Source organism: Typopeltis vanoorti, chromosome 3, assembly GCF_054136105.1.
Source record: "Typopeltis vanoorti isolate ZY-2024b chromosome 3, IOZ_Tvanoo_1.0, whole genome shotgun sequence".
Taxonomy (NCBI): domain Eukaryota; kingdom Metazoa; phylum Arthropoda; class Arachnida; order Uropygi; family Thelyphonidae; genus Typopeltis; species Typopeltis vanoorti.
Window position 1 is genome coordinate 139805295 of NC_143551.1, and position 27119 is coordinate 139832413.

The window sequence follows — 27119 nt, forward strand, 5'->3', positions numbered from 1 at the left end:
CAGTGTTACCTGATGTCGTCTCCCTTCTCCCAAGTATCCATTCCCACAAGAAGCCACCCCTGCTATCATCCTCCCTGGGACACACTAACTCATTCAGAACAGCAATCTCTCCAGATGCCTACATCCTTCCTCATTCAAATGTAATTTATGAGTTATTTTCATTTGTAATTTTCAATTAAATTTCAAATGTAATTTATGAGTAATTTATGAAGTTAAATTCAAATTATGAATTATATGTTAGAAGAAATGTATGAGGAGAAAGGAGTGCAGTTTGTTAATGTGTGGAATGAGTATGAAGGACGAAGTGAACTGTATAAGGGTGATGGACTGCATTTGGGTAGTTTTGGTGTGAGTTGCTTGGCGAGACTGCTGCTGGAAGGTAGAGAAGTGAGTACAGAGAATGAATCTGATCAAGTGGGAAGCAATGTGGAAGAGTAAGACAGGAGAGATTGAAGAGGTGGTTATGAATGAAGAAGTGAATGGCATGAGTATAGAGAATTAGAGAATGGGTGTGCAAGACAGACAGGGAAACGGGGAGGCTCAGTGTGGACAGGGGAACACAGCGTGAGAAAGGTGGATGCTCCAAGAATGTGAATGCATGTATAGACAGGAAAAGAAGGGGGGGGTGACCTGGAATCTAGAGGAAACAGTTGGATTTGAAGAGGGTTCTAAAATGAATAAGGAGAAAGGGAAATGGCTTAAGTTGAGCATAGAGAAATCACGTTGAATGTTTCCCCACCAAGTATACACTTGGTGGGAAAACTTTAACAGAAGTAGAGGAGATAAGAGATCTAGAAGTAATGGTAGACAAGGACCTGAAATTCAGGGGCCACATTGCACAAGTTGTGAAGACAACACATCAGATAATGGCATTAATGTGGAGGACCCTGACATGCAGAAATAGAGAGGTTATAATATCATTCTATAAGGCCTTGATCAGACCTTATATGGATGGATTATTGTGCAGAGATCTGGTTTTCATGGTGACGAGGATATGTTGGAAAGGGTCCAAATAAGATTTACAAAGGTCTTTTGGAAAGTAGAGTATAAGGACAGATTGAGAGAATGTGAGTTGCAGAGCCTTGTGAATAGGAAGAAGAGGGGGGGGGGGATATGATTGAGACATAAGCTAGTCAGGGGTTGTTATCATGTTGACATGGAGGAGATTTTTCATAGAATGGGAGGGGGGGGGAGTAGGACAAGAGGTCATCACTGAAAACTGTATAAGAAGGGTGTGAGCAAAGGAGTGAAGAGTAGATTCTTCACACATGGAGAGTGGTTGGTGAGTGGAATGCATTTCCTGAGTGTGTAGACACACTGACTCAGTTTAAGGCATGGTTAGATGAGCATTGTGTACAATAGTGTGTACCTCTCACGATGAGTATATGACTCTATGGAGGTCAAATGTTAATAATAATAATAATAATAATAATAAAACATATAGAATTGGCTTGCCTCAAGAAAACTTCACAGAAAAAGGTGGGAGAATTATATTAGTAACTAGAAAAAGAAATTTATAAATCACCATCCAAAATGTAACTCTCTCCCAAATAACAGAACAGGAAGAATTAAATGAGACACTAAAATAAATAAATAAACACAAAATCACAAATAAAATGTTAATTTTGTTTGTTAACTAAGATTTCCAGTGATTGGAAAGAATGCTATTATGATTCCATTTTTTAAATGGAATCATAATAGCATTGTTTCCAATCACTGGAAATCTTAAAAAAGAGTGGTCTACCAAAAGCTGTATATAAATGAAATTGAATGATAAAATAACATATGTTCATTTCTCAAGAAAAAAAATATAACACAGCATTCAAAGGAAAATACTCATTTGAACTAAAAAGACAAAAAATAACAGAACAAGTCAATTTTAATTATTTTTCCTATTAAGACAAGTTACAATGAAGATTTTGACATATCTAACAAAACAAATTCTTCGATATAAACATAATAATAAACAAAACATTAATATCGGCAACAAATACTAATAAAAAGAAGACTAAGATGTGTATAAGATTTTAGGTAGAGAATGACAGAACAAATGTGCAAGACAGACAGGGAAAATGGGGGCTCAAGGAAAAGCTAGGTTTGAAGAAGGTTCTGTGATGGGGAAGGAGAAAAAGAAATGGCTTGAAAAAGGCATGCAAAAGTTGCAAAAAATTGTTGTAATAAGTAAGACATGGTTGGATGAGGTTGATATCCTGATAGGAATAGAGATGGAAGGGTATGATGTTTTTCGTGAAGATAGAAAAGGTAAAAAGGGAGATAGAATGCTACTGATGATCAAAAAGGAGTTATGTCCATACAAGGTAAAGATGAAAGAGAAATCATAAGGAGAAACTTTCTCAGGTGTTGGAAAAAGGATAAAATTTCTCTAACAGGAGAAAGGTAGATGATCAAAGAGGAAGTGTTGGATGTTGCTATAGACCTGATAATGTGGAGGGTAGTGACCACGAAATGTATAAGCAAATTACCCAAGCAAACAGAAAAAGGGTAATCATTAGGGGTGATTTTAATTATGGCAATACAAAGTAGCAACTGAAAATTGTAAAAAAAAAAAAAAAAAAATTTCTTAAGTTTTTGAGGGACAACTATATCAGGTGGTACAAAGCAGATGACACACAAGGATCATCTCATCAGAAGATGTCATTATAAATGAGGTATAAAATCACTGTCCAATTGGTGAGAGAGTGATCATGAAGTGATTATCTAGTGACTATATGGCTTAGATTTCTAAAATGAAGATTTTTTGTAGGAAAAAAGAAGTGCACTACCAAATTTATGAACTTAATAAATGATGCATAAATAATTATTTCAGTTTTTAAATTTTTATCACTTCTTGTTTAAAAGAAATGTCAATGCAGGCTTTTTTTAAAATAATAAATGCAATTTAATTCTAATTGTGCACACAAACATCAATACAAGGAATTAAATGAAGAAATGAGATGATGTAGATCAAATATACCTTTTCTGCAAGTGAAAGATCAGCCCCACAGGTCAACAGTACTTCTGCTACTTCTACATATCCTAGTTCTGCTGCCAAGTGTAGAGGAGTCTGCTGCCTCTAAGAATAAACAAATTACAACATAATCATCATCATCAAATTCCTGACAAGTACCCTCAAGGGGTGTACAAGATATATGATAGTAGTACATGAAAACTTACATCATTACTACCTTCATTTCAACAATTTTCCTCCAAATCAATCTGTTATCTATCAAAACTCCACAATTACAACATAAAAGATAACATAAAAGTCACAATATACATGCAAGCAGTCACCATCATACATCAATTCAGACTTATGCAAATTATCCTGAAAGGGCTAGAAAACTGGTGAAAGAACAAAATTTTACTTAACCCACTTACATTATTTGCACATCATCTAATGGCAGCCTTCTTCAAGGCAGACAGCCCATGTGGCACAAGTGTATGCTTTCCTCACTCACAACACAGATATGCTGCATTTTTAGTGTTTTAGTGCTGACTACTTTTATTAAATGTTAAAGATACCAAGCTATTTTAAACCTGGTTTTACTCCATTTCCCATAAAACCAGGTTTAAAATAGCTTGGTATCTTTAACATTTATTATACCCAAGGTAAAATACTTTCTACGACTACTTTTATTGTTTGCATATGTTTTAATAGTTCTTAAAAGTCTAAAGAGAAATAGATGATACAGCCTCTTATGAGAGGTTTATGAAGAAAACAAACAAGTTACTGTTCAGTCATCTCTTGATACCTTGATACGGTAGGGCAAAAGGCCAAATTAAACTTTCATTTTAATGTTTCTATCATACAATTTATAGTGCATTAAATTACTTTACATTAATAATGACATACTGAAATCCAATGTGTGTGAATTCTGTGAATGAAATTAGCAGAAATAACCTTTAAAACATGTCAAGAAAAACTACATATAAGTGATAGGATGTGATTAATGAGTGAGGGAGTTAAACCAGACTTACATAAAATTTGAATTATGTAAAGTTTACAGAATATAACTCCAACTTAAGTTGGGAACCACCTGAATAACACAAATGACAATCTAAATATAACACAAAAAGGAGCTAAACTGTTCAAATTAAACATATTTGGTCGTTTGAAAGTTAAGCATAAAAAACTTATTGTTTAATACTGACCATATACAAATATTTTAACATTCTTTGCCTACCAGTTTCGCTAGCAAACTGTCTAGCTTTTTCAAGGCATTGACGGAAAAGTATAAAAAATACTAGTAAATGCAAATTGAAAGGAACATTAAAAACGTTGCAAACACTCTTAGTAGCTAAGGTTGCACGTTCATGAGACAGAGACTGAGTGGACTTATTGTTCTTAATCATTATCACACATGCATGTTTGTTGTAAACGCATAATGAGATTACTAGCTAGCTGTAGTTCAAATGGATTTAGAGAGAGGATGAGGTTTTTCCATGAACTGTTAAGAATAGTACCCTGGTTTCTGTTGAGGTCTCCGCCAGTTTTTAACACTACTGCGGCTTCCTTGAATAAACGATGTCTATAATCGTCGTCTAAATATGGCATGGAGCTATTTTGCCACTCTATCGTGTGGTTAGATGTACAGAAATGATGTGCTAAGCTGGAAGAAATACTTCTGTTGTGGTTTATATCACCAACGTGCTCTCTCTCTCTCTGTCTGATCTCGAAACTCCGTAAAGTGTGTCCGATGTAGGCGAGAGCAAGGAATGTAATATACTCCTAGATATTTGTAGAATGGCACCTTGTCTTTTGGTGATCCTAAAAAATGTTTGATGCTGGTGGTTGGTTTGAAGATCACTCTGATGTTGTGGGCTTTTCGTATTCTGGCTATTTGATAAGAAATTGACTTGATGAAGGGAATCACTACAGTAGAAATGTGCTGGGTGTTTGGTTCTTCTTGTCTGGGGTTTTCACCGTAGATATTTTTTGATGATGTTCGGAGGGTATCCATTTTGTGATAATGTTTTGGCTATTAGTGAGATTTCAGTCTGTGTATCCTCTTCTGATATAAACTTACGTGCTCTATTTTTAAACATATGGATAATGCTTAGTTTGTGTGTGTCTTGTGATGGTTAGAAGTATTTTGAAGGTCTTCCAGTGTCTGTTGGTTTCTGTAAATAGATAAATTGACACTATTTGATTGTCTTTTTATCAAGATGTCTAGAAAATGCAAATGGTTGTTGTTTTCAACTTCCAGAGTGAATTTTATCTTGTTATGTATGGAGTTGATTTTATTCACAAACGATTTTAGGTTTTCTAAGCTATCTTGCCATATAATGAAAATATCATCAACATATCTCCACCATATAGATGGTCTAGGGGAGATTGTTGAGAGAATTTCTTTTTCAAGTTTTTCCATGAAAAGGTCTGCACAAGATGGTAATAGTGGCCTTCCCATTGCTAGGCGTTCTAATTGTTGGTATATGGTGTTATTAAGCTTGAAGAAATTAGGCTGAAGGCAGTGTTTAAACATCTGTGTGATGTCTAGAGGAAAGAGATCTTGAATGATGTTTATTACCTCTTCTACTAGTACATTGGTGAAGAGGGACACAATATCCAGACTGGCTAGTATGTCTGTTGGTTCAATCTTAATGGCTTGGAGTTTAATCAAAATGCTGACTATTCTTGATATAGGATTCTGTTGATCTTATTTTGTTATTTAATAAGTTTACAAGATGCTTAGCTAAAAGGTAAGTTGGGGATGATTCACTCTGAAAGTTGAAAACAACAACAACCATCTGCATTTTCAAGACATCTTAATAAAAAGACAATCAAATTGTGTCAATTTATCTATTTACAGAAAGAAGACAGACACTGGAAGATATCTTCATTATACTTCTAACCATCACAAGACACACAAACTAAGCATTATCCATATGTTGAAAAATAGAGCACGTAAGTTTATATCAGAAGAGGAGGATACACAGTCTGAAATCTCACTAATAGCCAAAACATTATCACAAAATGGATACCCTCCGAACATCGTCAAAAAATATCTATATGGTGAAAACCCCCAGACAAGAATAACCAAACTCCAAGCACATTTCTACTGTAGTGATTCCCTTCATCAAGTCAATTTCTTATCAAATAGCCAGAATACTAAAAGCCCACAACATCAGAGTGATCTTCAAACCAACCACCAGCATCAAACATTTTTTAGGATCACTAAAAGACAAGGTGCCATTCTACAAATATCTAGGAGTATATTACATTCCATGCTCTCGCCTACATCGGACACACTTTACGGAGTTTGGAGATCAGACGGAGAGAGAGAGAGAGAGAGCACGTTGGTGATATAAACCACAACAGAAGTATTTCTTCCAGCTTAGCACATCATTTCTGTACATCTAACCACACGACAGAGTGGCAAAATAGCTCCATGCCATATTTAGACGACGATTATAGACATCGTTTATTCAAGGAAGCCGCAGTAGTGTTAAAAACTGGCGGAGACCTCAACAAAAACCAGGGTACTATTCTTAACAGTTCATGGAAAAACCTCATCCTCTCTCTAAATCCATCTGAACTACAGCTAGCTAGTAATCACATTATGCGTTTACAACAAACACGCATGCGTGATAATGATTAAGAACAATAAGTCCACTCAGTCTCTGTCACAAGAACGTGCAACCTTAGCTACTAGAGTGTTTACAACGTTTTTAATGTTCGAAGTTGAAAGTTTATTTTTCACTTGGTTAGAGTATAATAAATTTAGTTTAATCCTTTATCCAAGTGTGGGCAAACAAAGTTTGCAACTGAAAGTATCTTCAGGACTGGGGTAAGGTGGTACAACTAAATCTAAGTCTAAGTACAACTAAGTCTAAATCCAGAGTAATTTATTAAAAAAGGGTGGCACACCATTTGGCAACTCCTATAGGTAGAGATGACCTGCTAATGCTTCTGCCTGGTATCTCCACTTGGGCCTAGCTCCCACTGAAGAGACCTCAATAAAGATCGAAACTAGTCTGGGTTGTGGCCCTTCCCTTAATGCATAACATTAGACATATCCACAAGGAGATGTGTTTTGCATTATGGGAGATACTGAGGGGTTGGTAGCTTGCTCCACCTTTGCAAGGAGTGCCCTGGTGTTGTACCACCTTACCCCAGTCCTGAAGATACTTTCAGGCGCAAACTTTGTTTACTCACACTTGGATAAAGGATTAAACTAAGATTTTAATGTTCCTTTCAATTTGCATTTACTAGTATTTTTTATACTTTTCCGTCAATGCCTTGAAAAAGCTAGACAGTTTGCTAGCGAAACTGGTAGGCAAAGAATGTTAAAATATTTGTATATGGTCAGTATTAAACAATAAGTTTTTTATGCTTAACATAAAGGAGCTACAAAGTAGATGAACATGTTAAAGAATTTCATTTAAAGTAGCACATTACTAATTATTAATATAATTCAGAACCTCCATGGAGTCAAGGGATCTACCTTAGGTAATACAAAGTCCATTAAGAAAACTAACCAACTCATTCCATTTCCTAAATTCATTCAATGTATGGACTCTCACCACCATCTTAAGTAATGCATTCTATAGTCTAACCACTCTCTCTCATACAAAAAAACCTACTTCTTTCCCTCTTACTCAACCACTTCCTTTCTTAACTTTCAGGGGTTTTCTTTGTCCTTGTTCTTTCACCTCATTTTACCACATGAAAAATCCCTCCCAGCACCAATTCAGAAAATAACTCTCAACAGCTTAAATGTCTCAATTGTGCCATCCACTAAAGTGATGTCATCATCAAGCTAATTATTATTATCCCAAGATCCTCCATAGAATCAAAGACTCATCATTGGAGGTCCCTTTGTCATAAACACAGCTCATCATGCAGTACTTTAAATATATACATTCAAATTCTCTGCAGACACCACACTCTCAGGCAATGTATTCCAATCATTCACAACTTTCCATGCAAAAAACCTCCTTCTCATTTCCTTTCTACCAGAAACTAATTTAGTGAATTGCCTCTGGACTCTTTCCAATATCTCATCCTTTTGAAAACCAGGTGACCAATCTGTGCACAGTAAGCCATATGTGGCCTAATCAAGGCATTATACTATGGAAGCAGAATCTCTTTACTTCTACAAGTCAGTGACCTCTGTGTCATTGTCAGAGTTCATTGTGCCTTCCTCACAATTTTGGCAATGTGTTCTCTAAATTTTAGATCCATATCCACCATCACTTCAAGACCTCTTATTTCCTCTACTTCTTAATGGAATGGTTGGTTAGAAATCACAAAGGTGGGAAAACAACAACAGGATATATGAAAAGAACAGCAGGTTATATCAGGACTAGATGAAAAAACAAAATGAAGACATATCGAAAGAACTAGACAATACACTAATAATGGACATAATAAAAATACTGACAATCCCTGACTTATACAAGTTACATTCCACAAACTTTACATACATCGGATTTTACCCCTTACCTGTTAATCACACCCTGTTGCTTACATGTTTACAGTACGTGTAAAGGTGATTTCTGTTAGTTTCATTCAGAATGCAATCATAAATCAGATTTCAGGATGTAAATATTAATGCAAAGTAACATAATAAATTATAAATAGTATAAGAAAAGAGTAAAAAAAAAAAATTTAATTTGGCTGTTCTGTGTGAAATTATCAAGAGATGACTGCACACTGACTTCTTTCTTCTCTTCATAAACCTCTTGATAATAGGCTAGAAGCACCATCTATTTTTCTTTGGACTTTTCAGGCAATAAGACAATAGGATCCATCCTCCAGTGCCTTTGTCTCCCTTCATACAAATGTTAAAATGTTTTTACCAGCATCATCCAGAAAACTGTCATGAAAAAACATTACATTACAGAATCATTATGTTACAGAAGTGTCACATTCCAGGGAGTTGCTTGTACACATAGTAAAGGAAACTTAGGATAAATTACATTTTAATGCTCGATACAACACAAAAAATGAACTTTGAAAACTTCTAAATGTGACAGGGCACATTATGTACTTGGTACAGAATTTTTTTAAAAGAAAATTATCAGATAAGCACCAGAAAATTATATTTTTCTTTATAATTTTCATTTCTAGATCAATTTTGGTGAGTTTACACATGTGGTCACTTTTTTTTTTGCTTACAGATAAGCTGTGTGTTCAATATGAATACACAGCTTATCTGTGTTTAATATAAAGAATGAGCATGAATGCACTGCACAAGGCTTGTCACTTTTAGGTGACAAGCCTTGTGCACTGTTAGGTGCACAAGGCTTGTGCACTTGCTTGTCACTGTTAGGTGACAAGCGAGTAACATACACCTGATAAGTAAAATTTTTATAAATGAAAAATTTTTAATAGTCATTTCAGGATAATTTGCATAAGTCTGAATTTACATACGTTAGGAACTGCCTGTATACAAAAATAAATAGGAAGAACATATATTTAACCAAACCATGCTGTCCTCTATACATGACAGTCTGGTTTAGCTAAAGGTAGGCCTTGCTTTAACAATCTGCTGATGTTCTAACAAAGTGACAAGAAAGTTGGATAAAGGGAATGGATATACTGCAATAGTTCTAGAGATATTACTTTATGAAAACTACTCCTTTCTGAGAAATTGACAAACCCACACAAAATGTATTCATATGATTGATATCATCAGAAGTGATGATATCTGATGGTTTACATTATGTTTACTGAGGTGTGTGTGTTTTAATGTTTGGAATGGTGATTTGCTATTTTATTTTATTTATTTATTTATTATTATTATTATTATTATTATTATTATTATTTTTTTTTTTTTTGGCAATGTATTTGACTTTGTGAAGGTGATGATATTCAATTTTTAGTGGTTTTTGTTACCAGTCTTTCTGCAAACATGTTTGGTGTTTGCTGTACTGTGTGCATGTTTTTGCATCTGACCTCTGGGGTCAGAGACTCATCATGGGAGGTACACACTATTGCACACAATGCTCATCCAACTGTGCTTTAAACTGACTCAATGTGTCTACATTCACAACACACTCGGGCAATGCATTCCACTCACCAACCACTTTCATGCAAAGAACCTTTTCCTCACTTCTCTGCTCACACCCTCCTTCAGTTTCCAGCAATAGCCTCTTGTTCTATCCATGCTCTCCCATTCTATGAAAAATATCTTCCATGTCAACCATGTAACTAAGGAATAAGTACCTGAAGCAGCATGTGATAGAGTGTACTATGGGTTTTAAAGTGTAAAATATTAACTGCACCAGAGAATTTATCTTTAACCAATATGACCACATTGCCAACAACTAATGAGAGAATGATCATATGGTCTTGATCTAGGAGGTAACTAAATGTGGGTAATTTTCAGTTAAGAGGGGAATATATGTGGAATTAGCTGATAAGCATGAAAAACTTAGGAGATTGCTTAGATCAGTGCCATGGCATGTGAAACTACAAGGGCTGGATGTTGATAGTGCATGGGAAGTAAAGAAGTGTTTGAGGGAAATAATAGCATACTGCATACCAAGAGTCAGGAGAAGAAATCAAGTGGAAGTTAAATGGATGAATACCATCATTAAGCAGGAGTTATAAAAAAAGAAAAAATTTTGGAGAGAATTCAAGCAGAAAGGTGACCTCCAGGCACATGAGCAGTACAAAGCAGTAGTAAGAAATGCAACAGCAGAGTATGAAAGAAAATTAGCAGTATAGATCAAAGATAATGCCGAAGAGCTATTTCAGTGTGTTATGTTGCAAGTAAAAGGAAGAATGTTTGTGGCAAAATGACATTAATGAATGCTAAATGAATTCATTAATATTTATTGCATAAAGAAGGCTCCAAGACTAATGGCAAATTACTGCCCAATTAGTAAATCAGGATTATAGTCAAGGTACTGGAAAATTTGGTCAAGAACAAAATACAGCAATGGATAGACAGAAATTGGATACTATATGGGACACCACAGTTTTGCAAAGGATAGGTCGTGCCTCAGGAACTTGCTCACATTTTATTCAAATATGATGGATAAATATAATGTGTTTACAGTGATACTGATGGACTTTGCAAAGGCTTTTGACAGGATACTAATCAATAAATTGCAGCACATGAGGATAGATATACAGTTGGTGAATTGGATAAGAGGCTGATTGATTGAGAGACCTTAGAAAAATGAAACACGAAAAGTAAAACGAAATAAATTTAATAGTTAAAATTTTCACTTACAAGGGTGGTCTGAAAAGTTCTCAGCCTAACAATGAAAAAATGAATTTATAATTTCAAATTTATTTTTATTTTCCAACATAATCTCCCTTAAGACTAATACATTTATTCCAGTGATGCCCCAGCATCATTATCCGGTTCCTGTAGTGGTTCTCAGTAAGATCTGCAAAATATTACTCTACAGCTGCAATCACCTCTTGATTCGAAGAAAAACACTGACCAGCGAGGAAGAGTTTTAGTTTTGGGAAGAGATAGAAGTCAGAGAGAGCCAAATCTGGGTAATAGGGTAGATGTTCCAACAATTCATTATGCAGATCCCTTAATTTTCCCATTGCCAAAACACCTTTATGGACAGGTGCATTGTCCTGATGAAAGATGATTTTTTTCTTTTGCAAACTGGGTCTTTTCTCACAAATTTTTTTTGTCTTGTCTGGTTAAAATATCGGAATATTCCCCAGTTATTGTTTTACACTTTTCAAGATAATTAATAAACAAAATGCCTTTAGCATCCCAAAACACAGATATCATGACCTTTCCTGTTGATGGAACCAACTTTGTCTTCTTTGGCGCTGAACAACTGATTCTGTCCACTGTTTTGACTACTGTGTGGATTCTGCTGTGTAATGGTGAATCCAAGTCTCATCCATAGTAATAAATTGATGCACTAAAGCAAGTGCGGCACCCATCTTGCGCAAAGTTTTTCATTTGCAATTCTTCATGCAAAATATATCCTACATGTTCTTTTGAAATGCCTATAGTCTCAGCAATTTCACACACTTTGACTTGCTGGTCATCCAATAACATATTGTGCACTTGATCAATAATTTCTGGTGTTGTTACACTTTTTGGACATACTTCATGTGGATCATCTTTAAGGCTGGTACAGCCACATTTAAACCTCGGCAGCCCATTTCTTAATTGTTAGAAACAAAGGAGAAGAGTGTCCATAAGCTTTTATGAACTTCGAATGAATTTCTTTTGCCATTAAACCTTCTTTTACAAAGAATTTTATAACCTCACGATACTCAATTTTATCCATTTCAAGGGATACAGACAACAATTTTGCTTCAGACAGCTGTATAAAACAAACTACTTGATAGAATGACTTGCAATTTCACATGGATGCTTATGACAAATGTACCAATTTAGAAAAAAAAATCTTGCCAATAGTGTTGCCATCTATGGTCGAGGCCAAGAACTTTTCAGACTACTCTCATATGTAATCATAGGCATCCTCGGTACATTGAAAATATAAAATTACAATTAAAGAATCATTTTCAAAAAGCACCACTATAATGTTTGTTGTCCTTTTCTACTTTAATAGGACAACAAACATTCAGTAAAATTCCCAATTATAAAAAGAAAAATAATTACAATAATATAATAATCAGGAATTTGATTATTATAATAAAAATGATAATAATAATAATTAATATTATTATTCAGCAGACCTTCATGGAATCAAGAGAGTAATTTAGGGAGGTTCCACTCTCACATGCACCGCTCATCATACCTCAACTTAAATGCATTCACTGTCCTTGCACTCACCACATTCCACTCTCAGGCAATGAATATCAATCACCACCAATCCCCATGTAAAATACTTACTCCTTACCTCATTGCACACACCCACCTTATTCAGCTTCCATGGATGGTCTCATGTTTTCCCCCCTTCTACAGATATTCTACAAAAAATATCATCCACATTAATCTGGTAATTATCCCTTATCAACTTATACATCTTGATCATGTTTCCCCTTTTCCTTTTATATGTTAGACTCTGTAATTTGCATTTTCTCAATCTGTCCTCATATTCCACATTCCATAGACCAGAAACCAACTTAATCAATTGTCTCTGAACACTCTACAACATCTCATTATTCTTTTGTAAACCTGGCAACCAAATCTGGACACAGTAATTCATATGCAGCCTGATCAAAAATATTGCAGAATGGAATCAAAACACCCTTACTTCTACACGTCAGGGTTCTCTGCATCACTCCCACAATCTGCTGTGTTGTCCTCAAAATTTTTGCAAAATACCCATGAAATTTCAAATCCCTATCCACCATAGCACCAAGATCTTTCATCTTTTCCATCTCCTATAAAATATCTCCCACTAATCCTATACTCTGCATCTCATCTTTGCTTCCAAAATTTTAAAATCTTACACTTTGCAACATTAAACTAACATTCCCCCACACACTCACCCAATCAAACATTCTATTTAGCTCCTCTTGCAAAGCTAAAGCATCTGCTTTACTTCTCATAACTCTCCACAATTTTGCATCATCTGCAAAAACTGTATATTACCATGCAAGCACTTTCCAATGTCATTTACATTCAAATTGAACAATGGCTCAAAACAGACTGTGGTGTGCCCTGACACCATAGTTAATAGTGGTGTCAGGGCACACCACTATTAACTTTCCTTTTCTGGGATATGCATTCCCCCATTGTTCAATATATTCGTCACCTTGTTATAATAAGTAAGCAGATTGCTAAGACAGAATCTTCCTTTAACAAACCCCTGCTGTCTATTAAAGAGTATTCTACTGCTTTCAACCTAGTTCTGAATCCTTGTCCTCACTAGCTTCTCCAACACTTTGGCCACAACATCAGACAAACAGTCAGCCTATAATTTGAAGCCTTGGACTCATCACCCCGTTTATGAAGCGGAACAATTCTGTCATCTTTCCGCTCCTTTGGAACTTGGGCTAATCTAAGACTCATGTTAAAAATGTAATTTAAAGCTGTTGTTAATTCCCTGGAACATTCCCTGAAGGCACATGGTGATATACCATCAAGTCCCATGGCATTGTTGACTCCACTGCTCTCAAGTTTTGCATTATGTTACGATCACCAAGATGGAATACTTTAATGAACTTCTCATTAAACGCCTCTACTACATCCTCCTCAGTGTTTATCATTCTACCATACCCATTCTTCCTTCTATTCACCACATATCAAAAAAAAAACTCTCTAAGCTTTCTTTTAGTGTCATTTGCTGACTGCTGTTCATACTGCACTTTTGCTACCCTTACTAAGTGAGTAACTTTCCTTGCTTACTCTTTGTACTCTTCATGTAACTGATTATCTCCAATTACCTTGTGGCACCCCCATAATGTCTTTTTCTTCCATATTTCACCTCTTCAGTCATCCATTTTACATCTACCTTATTTAATCTCTTGACCTTTGTAATACACTCAGTCACTGCCTCTGCCAGATACGTCCTGAGTAGAGACCAAGCAGCAATGATTTCCTTCTCACCCAATTTCTCATTCCATGATATTGCTGCAAGCTGCCTCCTGAGTTTTCTGTAATCATCTGCCTCATAGTTCCACATATAACCCTTCCTCACAAAAGTCCTGATATGGCTGGCCACTACCCAACTCAAGTGATCACTTCATGATCACTTTTACCAATTGGAGAAAGATGCAACACTTCATTAACAACAAAATCTTCTGATAAAATAATCAAATCCAAGACTCTTGATCCATGTGAGACTTCTGTTACATATTGCTTAAGGTAGTTATCCCTTAAAAACTCAAGAAATTCATTCTCTTCAGTTCCTGATGATGTTTCTTCATTCCAGTCTATATTACAATTGAATCAACCACAATGATCACCCTTTTCTTATTAGCCAGACCAATTTGTCTAAACATTTCCTTCTCACCGCCTTCCACATTACCAGGTCTATAGCAAAATCCTACTAAACATTCTATCCTGTTCAATTCCATTTCACACCGTAATGCTTCAAAACTACTATCAATATTTGCTCCTTGCATCTCCACCTTAGTTGGGCACAACTCCTATGCCATCATTAATAACACTACTCCTCTACTTTTGCCTTGTCTGTCTTTGTAAAAGATTACATATCCCTCCATCTCTATTTCTGTCAGAATCTCATCCTAGTTCAACCATGTCACACATATACCAACAATTTTTGGGTGAACAAACTCTATGAATGCTACAATTTCATTCCCCTTGTTTCAAATACTTCTAGCATTTGTAAACACATCCCTCCCTGTTTCTATATCAAGTCCCACTAACTCCACTTCTTGGATATGACTCCTCCAGACTCCTCTCACTGTCCATACCTATCTATCATCACTGATATTACACCCCTTCTCAGACCTAAATATCACCCTCACATCCTTGACTATCTTAATACTTTCTTGTGCATTCATGTATCTACTCCTTAAACCATCATCTACACTTTTCACACAGTGTCCTCCTAACCTCCCTCGTTTCCCTGTCCACTCTGTGTTCCTTCTCTGTCATTCTCTTCACTTGTGTCACTCACTTCTCCATTCACAAACTTGCCTATCTTCTGCTCTTCCACAACACTTCTTGCTTCCTCAGTTCTTACATTCACTTCAGTCATTCTCTCTCTTGCAGCAATGGTTTCTCCAACTGACTCACACCAGATCCATTCAAATGCAGCCCATCTCTTTACTAGAGCTCTATCCACCCCTCAAACTCATCCCACACATTTACAAAATGAACTCCTTTCTCCCACAAAGGAAATAATATTTCCCACAAAGGGGATAATGGAAGGCCATTAGATCTGTTTAAGTTTGGTTGGTGTAGAAAGGTCTCACAACTCTCTTTATACAAGTGCTCTATGAGGAATCTCTGTAAAAGATTAGGTTTCTTCCAAAAAAACTATGTTTGGTCAAGACAGCATGTTCTACTAGGCCACACTGTTCCAGTTTATGGTAAAGGGATGTAAGACTTATGTTCTTCATGATAGATAGCTGCAGATCTTCCAGATTGTCCAAATTAACACAAACCACAAGAGTATGGGATCTGGTAGATGTCTGGAAGATTGAGTAGAAAAGGTTTGTATTCAGGTGCAAAAAAGGAAGGTGGAAATCTTCTTGACAGGATGAACGGGCACTACAATATTAAGAGGTTTTAGAACTATAGCTACACATTCAGAAACCCCTTTAATATAAATTAAATTAAAGATGCCAAGAAATTATATAATTGGTTTATGCTTTATCCAAGTCCATCAAACAGAGCTTGCATATGAAGTATTTTCATGACTAAGCCACTTGTATATAGAGGCTAATGTGTGCTTCATATTATGAGATATTAATTGCCTTAATATCTCATAATGCAAAACACACATTCTTTTGAGTGTGTGTAATACTAAGCATTATGGGAAGGGCCACTACCTAGACCAGTTTTAACCTTTATTGAAATATGTTTAATTGTAAGGATAGCTCTCCAAAAACTCTGAGTGACCTACAAGACCACTCTAAATCTTACTGACTGACACTAAAGGATCACTACCAAACTCATCACTCCAGGACAAGAAACTCAGCAGTGGTTCCACCCAGTGAGAGGCAACCTACGAATGAATAGAGTCTCTCTACTCTACAGGAAGTAAGCAAACCCAATGACAAGCATTAATAAATGTCATCAGTGGGAACCAGACCCACAAATGATACCAAGGTTGAAGTAATGTAGAATTCATACATTTCCTATATACAAATAGTGAAAAGGTATTACACCTTATTATTAAAATGCTCTGGATGAGAGCTAGTCATTGAAAGTTTTCTGCTTGGTTATAAATTAAATGAAAAATGCCAATAAATTATATTCTTGGTTCATAAGCCAACAAACTTTGACCATGAAGTATTTTTACAACTAAACTACTTGTATACAGAGGCTAATGAATTTACATTAATTGCCTTAGTATCCCAAAATGCAACCAAGTGACAAAACTTTCATCAACTAGCTCTGATCCAGAGTATTTTAATAAGATGTGACATGTTTTCACTGCATGTATATGGGAAATATTTATGAGGGTGGTTCCATTAGTTTCTGGCCTGACCAACTTTTAGAGGTGATAGAAAGGAAACAACTGTGTCACTTTTCAACACAATCTTCCTTTACTTCAACAGTAGAGGAAGATCATGCAAACAATTTTGGCAATACACATGTGAAACCATCAATAGGCTGAATTGTAAAATTCCATCTGACATCTACCAGTTAATTTAAGATAGAGAGAGAGAGACTTGGAAGACCATAATTTGCAAACTTTAATTTTTAATGTAAATCTCTTTCCCTTTTCACATTGTATCATATTGTGAATAAACTATGATGATGATCATGATGATACCCTTAAAAAATAGTCTGTACTTTTGTCTGCAAAATAGCCTAAAACTGCATCTTTCACTTCAGTGTTATCTGCAAATTTATTTTCTTCCTTGAAGGTCTTTCTTCAGTTTTGAGAAGAGGTAGTAGTCACTGGGTGCTAGAGCTGGGCTGTAGGGTGGGTGTTTAATCTCCTGGAAGTCATAGTCCTTCACTGTAGCCTTTTCAACAATAACTGTATGGACTGGAGCATTGTCATGAAGCAGGCAAACATCATGACTTAGCATTCCTCGTCTCTTCTCCTTTATGGTGTTGTGCAGTTTGTGCAGGAGTGAAGCATAATATTCTGCATTCACAGTGGTATTCCTTTGCTTTTCTCAATGGTATTCCTTTTCTTGAAATCAATCAAGAGAATTCCCTGGCAATCCCAACAGATTGTTGCCATGATCTTCTTAATGGACTGAGTGACCTTGAATTTTCTCAGTGGTGCTTCGCCTGGTTTGCACCACTCCGTGGATTCTCTTTTGGAAAGACAATCATAAGAAAGGACCATGATTTCAACCCCAGTGATAATGGATTCCAGCACTTCTCTGATTCCCTTAGCGAAGCACTAAATATTGTGAGAACGGGCCACACAATGCTCCTTCTGAATTGAAGACAGAAGTCGGGGCACCCACGTTGCTTGCACTGACTTCATCATGTGGAACTTCTCGTGAATGATAAAAAAGACAGTTGTTAAAGAAAGCCATAACTTTGCTGAGATTTCTTTGAACAGTTCCTCTCAATAAGAGAGACATTTATCTCAGTGATCACTTCCACATGAGTGCCTTGACAGGCTGAACATCACAAGGATCATCTTTGATGCTCTCTCTTCCTAGGAAAACTGTTTAACCTATTCTTTCATGGTGGAATATGAAGGAGAAGCTTCCCCATAAACACCATCAAATTGTTGTTTGATAGCACTTGGAGAAAGCTCTTCTTTGGTGAAAAACTTTATCACAGTGCAATACTCAATTTTAAACATTACAGCCACTCAGCGTGCTACGTGTTAGTCAAATGAGTGCCTCCAACTGAATGATGCAAGTAGAGAGTTGAAACTGGTACACTAAGCTCCCAATAGATGGTGCTATTTGTCATGCATAGCATTTTAAAATTGGCACAAATTTTGCATGTAAGGGTGGAAACTTTTGGAACCTACCTCATATATGACTTCTACATGACTTCAATCTTGGTATCACTTCTAGGTCTGGCTCCCTCTGATGAAACTGATAAAACCCAGAACTGGTCTGAATAGTGGCCCGTCTCATAATGCTTAGCATTATACACATCCAGAAGGATGCGTACTTTGCATTATGGAATACTAAGGCTATTAATGCAAAATCATTAGCCTCTATATACAAGTAACTTGGTCATAAAAATATTTCATGTGCAAACTTTGCTTACACTTGGCCAAAAATATAATTTCCTGGCATCTTTAATAATTTAATTTATCACCAAATGAAAAAAAAACTTTCAACCTTTGATATAAGGGAGTGGAATCCAAGTGATATCTTCAGAAGATTCTAGAGACTGGTTGTCTAAAGCTGTTAAAGGCTTTCTTCATAAAATATTCATTAAAGTCCTTTTTCATCAAAGCAGATTTGATATAAATCAATTCTTGTGTAAAAGGTCTTCAGTGGAAAAATATTATGAGTATGATGTAACAGGGTTTTAACAGTTTTAATCTTTTGACTAGGATGATGATGATGATGAGAATTAGCATGGATATAACAATCAGTATGAGATTTTTCTCTAAAAAAGAAAACTGTAAACTACCATCTGGTTGACAAAGAATTAAAATATCTAAAATAAGCTAGCTGATTGTTTTTTTTATTTCTTCTAAAGTAAACTGAATTCTCAGATGAATCATATTTATTTCTGAAATGAACAGTTTTAAATATGATGATGAACCTTTCCATATTGCACACATATCTACATATCTGTACCATACTGTAGGTTTAGAAGAAATGTCTTTAAGGAGACGATTTTCAAAATGCTCCATGCAGTAATTTGCAAGGGTAGGAGAGATAGGACTACTCATGGCTGTTCTTCCTTCAACTTGTTGTATAATTTGTTTTGTACACTAAAATAATCAGAATGGATTACAAAGACAAACAGTTTGATGATATCAGGAGGAAAGTCTTGTTTAAGTAAATTAATAGTATTCTGCAAAAGGAATGTTTGTGAAAAGAGATACTATATCAAGACTAAATAAAATATGTAAAGATTCTAAATGTAGATTACAAACTTTTGTTTTAAAATCTAAAATAAGAAGGCTAAACATCTTTTTTATAAAACAGTTCTTTTGGTGTTGTTAATACCATTAAAATAAGTTAAGAATAGTGGTTTATGAATTTTGGGAAGGCCATATAATCTAGATAGATGACCTCTTGAAGATACTACTTGGATTCTACTCCCTTATCACACTATACCCCATGTAAGGAGGGCAAATTGGGTATCAGTTAGATGTATGAGTATCATTAAGCATGAACTACAAAAAAAGAAAGAAAAACAAAAAAGAAGAAAATGCTGTGGAGGTTAAGGAGAAAGGTGACTAGCCAACTCATTAAAAGTACAAGGATCAGGCAAGAAAGGTGACCAGCATGGTAAGGAAAGCAAAATCAGATTACGAGAAGAAATTATTGAAGCAAGCAAAAGGAAATCCCAAAGAGTTTTTTTTTCGTTAAGTGGCAAGTAGGAGAAAGAATGATTATGGAAGGACAACTTTAATGAGTGCAGATGGTAGAGAGGTAACAGAAGCAGATGAAATTGTTGAGCTGCTAAGTGACCCGTTTGCAAGTTTATATCATCCAAGTGAAGACACTGTTATGGCAGAAGTGATAGGGACCGATGTGATAACAGAGGTTGATAAATTGAAGGTGATTAGTATATTGCAGAATCTTAACGCAAATACAGATGTGGGAATGAATGGAATATTGGCTCATGTTTTACGAGAATTTGCAGGGGAACTGGTGAGGCCTTTGACTAGGCTATTTAATTAAGTTTCAGCTCTGGAAAAATCCCAAGAGAGTGGAAGGAGGGCAAAATAATTTCTTTGCATAAAGGAATCATTTATGTCTGTGGCATATATCTAAGTCTGTGGCAGCAAATCCTAGACCAAACAGCATCTCAGGAGTGGTTGTAACAGTACCAGAAACGTTGGTCAAAAAGAGAATTCAGAAAAGGGTAGATTAGACTATGATGCTCTATGAGGGGCAGCATTGTTTTGTGAAGGATTGGTCATGCCTTAGTAATTTATTAATGTTTGATAATAGTGACAGAAGTAAGGTGGATAAAGAGAATGGCTACATGATGATACTGCTGGATTTTGAAAAGGCATTGACAGGATACCACATGGAACTCTGTTATGCAAACTGCAACAAATGGGAGGGGGTTGCAATTTGCATAACAGTTGCAGTTGTTTTTATGGCAATGGATATGAAACTTGTGATATGGATAGAAGAGTGGCTGATAGACAGATACCAAAAAGTAGTATAAGGAGGAGAAGAATCCAGGAGAGGTCAGGTTACTAGTAGTGTGCCACAGGGGTACTTGGACCACTGCTGTTTAAAAAAAAAAAATCAGCTAACGCCTTTTATTCCTTATAGGGAGCAGGCGAAGCCTTTATACTCTATTCTATCTTTTGGAGACTAAGTGGTAGCCAATCAGAGATAGCTGGCCCATGTCTATCACTAATTATAGCAGCCACCGATGAAGAGGGTGGCAAAAAAGTGCTGTCATCTCTTGGTACCTAACTAACAAGATATGTTACTGTCTGAAATAATGTGGGTACTATGGTCGATTTTTTTGAGTTTATGACTTCTCCATTGCTTCCAGTAAGGTGGAAGCAATGGAGAAGTCATATTTACCTATACAAGTTGCCAATGAAAAACCCGAGTTTCCGGGAGGAAAAATACACTTGCCCATGCCAGAGATCGATTAACTCAGGAAACAGTTGAAGAAAAGCTTAGAAAAAGTTCCTCCAGTTGGTGACTAGATTTGAACTTAAGTCTAACTTCGAGCAACTAAGCACAGAGGATGCAAGCGGCACTTCCACTGAGCTACACATGCCTTAACTGCTGTTTAATTTGTTCATAAATTATATAGGAAATAATTTGAAGGGAGATATTCAGTTGTTTGCTGATGATGCAAAGTTGGGTAGTGGAGGAGCTTGAAGAGTAATTTAAATAGGATGACACTATGGACAAACAATAATGGATGTGAATTTAATGTGGAAAAGTGTGAAGTTATTATGCTGGAATTTTTTTTTTCCCACTTGGTTAGACTATAATAAATTTAGTTTAATCCTTTATCCAAGCAAACAAAGTTTGCACCTGAAGTATCTTCAGGACTGAGGCAACTCTTGGTAAAGGTGGACCAAGCTCTCATCACTCCTTGTCTCAGTATCTCCCATAATGCAAAAAGCACATCTCCTTGCAGACATGTATAATGCTATGCATTAAGGGAAGGGCCACCACCCAGACCAGTTTCGACCTTTATTGAGGTCTCTTCAGTGGGAGCCAGACCCAGAGGTGGTGATACTAAGGTGGAAGAAGCAATGGAGAAGTCATATTTACCTATACAAGTTGCCAAAAGGTGTCTCACCCTAAAGATGTTGGAAGTTTTTTTTAAAAAAAACTTCCAACATTTTCCTTTTTTTTAAAAAAAACTTCCAACATCTTCCTTTTTTTTAAAAAAAAACTTCCAACGTCTTTCTCTAAACTTCCAACATCTTCCTTTTTTTTAAAAAAAAACTTCCAACATCTTCCTTTTTTTTAAAAAAAACTTCCAACATCTTCCTTTTTTTTAAAAAAAAACTTCCAAATCAAAATTCTCTAAATCCAGATTAATTTAATAATAAGGTGAAACACCTTGGCAACTGGTATAGGTAAATATGACTTCTCCATTGTTTCCACCTTGGTATCACCACCTCTGGGGGTCTGGCTCCCACTGATGAGACCTCAATAAAGGTCGAAACCAGTCTGGGTATTGGCCCTTCCCTTGATGCATAGCATTATACATATCTGCAAGGAGATGTGCTTTGCATTATGGGAGATACTAAGACAAGGAGTGATGAGAGCCTGGTCCACCTTTACCATGAGTTGCCTCAGTCCTGAAGATACTTCAGGTGCAAACTTTGCTTGTTTACACTTGGATAAAGAATTAAACTAAATTTATTATTGTGAAGTTATGCATTTTGGATACAAAGATTATAAGCTGTGTACCACACTGAATGAACTGATTCCAAGAAATTGATGAAGCTAGGGATTTGGGGGGGGGGAGTAATTTGCGTAAAATACTATATCTTGAAATGTTCCTGTTCTGTTATTAGATATCTCTTTATTTTGTTTTTGTTGTCTCTTTACAAGTGGTGTGGTGTCATGGTGATATCTATTCTGTATTATTATATTTTGTTTATCATAGTTGTCTTATTTTTATTAAAAATTAACCAACTTTGTTACTGTTGTAACAAATTTGATTAGTTCTGGTTGAGCAATATAAACTTCAGGTTCATATTGATTATTTATTTATTTATTTTTTTAATCTGTAACACCTTTTCTTGGTGCAGCGGCATGTGATCAATGTCCCTTTCAGTGACATCAATTTGACCTGTGATTTTGCTGATTTTTTAGTTGTCAGCAAAATCACATAAAATTGTATCTAAAAAACGATTTCTCTGGCCCCTCTGACTGATAACTGATTCGCAATTTTCTCTTTGCAAGCATGATACAAGTTAATTTTCTAAAGGCAGAAGGACAAGCCACTATTTATCTGTATCAGTGTTTTTATGGTTAAAAAAATGTGGTGTGAATGCTTAAAACCAAACTGCCACTCTCTTAAAAAAAAAATTAATAAAAGTTTACAGTTATGGTCATGCGATTTTTCTGGAAGCCTAACATACATGTCATAAATTCAGTGTTTCTGTGTATTAATTTTTTTATAATGTAGCTATCAAAAATGAATGAGTAAGAACTGTGATTGTAATGTGTTATGCTGTGGTTGAATAAATTGATCAAATGATGACTTCTAAAGGGTTGACCATGTGTTTCCAGTTGATGAAAACAACTTTTATAGCATGTAAATTAATTTATAAGTTAATAAATTAAGTTAATAAACTCGGACTTCTAGTAAATATTATATGTCCTAAATCAAATACATTGAAGAATGATATTTTTTTTTTCTTTTCAAATGAACATCTACTCACAATCACTCACCCACACACTATTAACAATTCAATAACACAAGTATTCTGACAAATATGTTATATAAAGGTGAAATTAGAGATTATTATTATTAAGAAAAGCATTTTCAAATGAAAACATGGAAATTTAAATTTAGAGATGAGCAAATTTTTAATCAAGCAGCTACTATTTAAAACTTAGTAAAATAGATAAATTTTGCACTTAAATAGCACTAATAATTAACTTTGAAAGATTAAAGAATATAACTACTTACAGCATTTGTAGCATTAACGGAAGACCCTTTCTGGACAAGAAGCTGCACCATTGATGGGCGGTTTCCCATTACAGATAAATGGAGTGGTGTGCTACCATGCTAAATACCAAAGTAAAAAATGAAATATATGAGTCAGAAATATGCTAAATTTTGAAAGAGGAAGACTTCCCCCCCCTCTCTTCCACCACAGATCTGTAATAATATTTAATGGTCATGTTTCCGCCAAATTCATTTCTCTCTCTATACCTAAAGCAATGTATTTGTATTAACCACATATATGACAAGTTGAAAACTTTAGAGTAGCCATTTCACATGACTGCTAATTTAATGTTGCAAAGTGTAAGGATGGGATGCAAAAATATACAACTGGTGGAGACATTTAGAAGGAGGTGGAGGAGATGAGAGCTGGGAGCATTGGCAGAAAGGGACCAGAAGTAAAAAGAAGCTACACTGCAACAATTGCGAAGATATCACAAAGGATTATGGGAATAATGAAGGGGGAACCTTACCATGTAGAAGTAATGAGGTTATGGTTCCATCATATAAGGCCCTGATCAAGCCATATGTGGATTATTGTGAACAGATGATATTATTATTATCTAACACCTCCAAGGACTCATCGTGGAAGGGCATTCCACTTCACTATGTATATCCGCCCCCCCCCCCCATTACTCAATTCTCCACCTACACACAATAGCACCACTATTATCAATGCCCATTAGCACCACCACCACCACAAAAAACAGTATTTTTTGTCTGTAAATTGCATGTGTTTTCATGGCTGATTTGCCTGTACATGGGATGAAAAACCCTGATACCTCCATATAAGATCAGTTAACTCACATTCAGTTATAAAAGCCCATGTCATCTAGTTTTAAAGGATGTGCTCTTTGCATTATGGGATACTAAGGCAATTGATTGGAAGTCATTGGCCTCTATATACAAGTAGCCCAGTCATGCAGAAACTTCACATGCAAACTTTGTTTGTTTACACTTAGACAAAGGATAAACCAAGAATAAAATATCTTGGTATCATTAATTTATAGTTTAACCAAGTAAAACACTTTCAACAATAATCTGAGTAGCGTAAACAAATTTACTCACCCAATTTATGTTGCAGTGATCAGTTACTTGTCTGGGGACCACTGCAGATGGTCCCCAGACAAGTAACTAAAGGAATATCAGGACTCCAGAATGGTTAGGGGAAGTGTTATAAGGCAATGTAAGCTGCAGAATTTAATAGATAGAAAGGAGATAATATCACAGAGACAGTTACACTGTGAGGATTATTAAAGCATTACTACAGAAGGTATTATACAAATAGTGGAAGAACAAGAAGCTGTCCCTGTAAGTTGTGTAATAGTTAGCAAGAAAGGGAGTGAAGAGTAATGTAGTGAATAAGTGTAATACCTTGCAGAACATGTTGTTATAAATGTAAAAACATGATTGTTGTGTATTTAGGCTTAGGTGTTCCTTAAAATTCCCAATGAACATTTAGTGAAATAAAATAACACAAAGAATGAATTAAACAACATCTTAATTTCCCATATTTTGTCTTTTCCAATGTCATGCAAGCCTGAACTCAGTTTTGTCAGGAGATGCTCAGTATGTGCGTTACTGCAAAACCAAACGTGCTATAAAAATTGTACAATTCATTTTTTTTTCTAACAAGTATATGTCTTTTTTTTAAATTATTTATGTTTCAGTACATAAAAATGCATGCAATACCAAGATGATAAACTTGATATTGCATGCATTTTCATTAGTGAATTCAAAATAAAATCACAGGCGAAACTGTTTAGACATCTGTAACTCTTGAATTAAGAATGTGAGAGAAAGGATGATGTAAACAGTACACTTTACAGTGAGATGATGGATAATTAGCCTTAGTGCAAATGCTGACAAAACTGCCATATGTGTTGTTTTATGATGACGATGTCCCTCCCAATGAATATTGGGAGGGACATCATCATTTAGATCTCAAACAATATCGTGGAATGCTCTGGAAGCATTCCACAATATGGTTTGAGATCTAAATCCTTCACAGAATCCAGACTTGGTTCTACCAGATTATCATCTGTATGAGGCACTCAGAAGAGATTCGAAAGGCCATCATTTTAATAGTGATCAAGAAGTAAAGGAGGTAGTTCATATATGGCTTTCAGTGCAGACAAAAAAAAAATGTTTCTTCCGCAGACAAAGTAAAGCTTTTACACTGATAGACCAAGTGTATCCAAAATCTGGATGAAACTATTGAGAAATGACGGAAGTGCATGTTCTCTTCTTATGCTAATTTAATCATAAATACATTGTGGACATTTTCTAAAGTTAATCTTGTATTTCATTATTCATTAATCATAAAAGATGAGACACAAATAATAATAATAGATGCGATACATACCTTTTCTTTGACATTGAGACAGGCACCAAAATTGAGTAGTGTAGTTACAACCTCAGCATGACCAAGTGATGCAGCAATATGGAGAGCTGTCCTTTCTTTCTGCCACAAAACAAAAAAAGAGATAAAGTTGCAATATTATCATTATTTGACTCCTCCAGGGAGTCAAAGAGAGGAATTTCTCTAGATTACCCAATGCCTAAATATTTATGATATCTCTCCTTGAACACATTAACTGAATGTGCACTCAAATTCCAATAGCAGCTTATTCCACTCACTCAACTCACACACACTCACACACACACACACACACACACACATGATATGAGAACTTGAGCCTCGCATGCTTCCTAACCAAACCAATACTATGCTTTCAGAGATGACTTCAAGTTCTCTGCCACCTGCTATGAGCAGCAAAATCCCTGCATCTATACTGCAAGATGCAGGGATTTTGCAGCTCATCAATCAATTTGCATGTTGAAAGATTTTTTTAACTTGGTTAATATGTTTGCTGCCAACTAGAGTATACTCGTAGTTGGTAAACCAGCTACACAATCATATGACACTTACCGCCGGCAACGAGATTACTGTACTGACCTTGAAGAAGTGAAAATGCTTGGCTTGTGGAGCTAGCATCGAAACTGTGTATTCTCATAGATGGTATATGCTCTGTACAAGCCAACTACGAGTATACTCGTATAACGCTTACTGCCAGCAACGAGATTACCATACTGACCTTGAAGAAGTGAAATTGCTCGGCGTATGGGAACAGACTATGCTGAAGTAGCGTGGCAGCGAATGTGTTAAACTATAAATTAAAGATGTCAAGAAATTATATTATTGGTTTAATCCATAATCCAAGTGTAAGCAAACAAAGTTTGTACACGATGTATCTTTATGACTGGGCTACTTAGATTAAAACAAGAATATAATTT

General features: G+C 35.6%; 1 protein-coding gene across 1 annotated transcript in view; it reads right to left on the minus strand.

Moving 5' to 3' along the window:
• LOC150108606 (uncharacterized) overlaps positions 1 to 27119 on the minus strand; it is a 271872-nt gene that overhangs the window by 46523 nt on the left and 198230 nt on the right. Inside the window, exons 10-12 of the mRNA XM_090390490.1 lie at positions 26188 to 26286; positions 23787 to 23885; positions 2975 to 3073 (exon numbers count right to left, since the gene is read on the minus strand). Of these exons, the coding sequence (XP_090246616.1) occupies positions 2975 to 3073; positions 23787 to 23885; positions 26188 to 26286 (297 nt within the window). The remainder of the gene's footprint in view (positions 1 to 2974; positions 3074 to 23786; positions 23886 to 26187; positions 26287 to 27119) is intronic.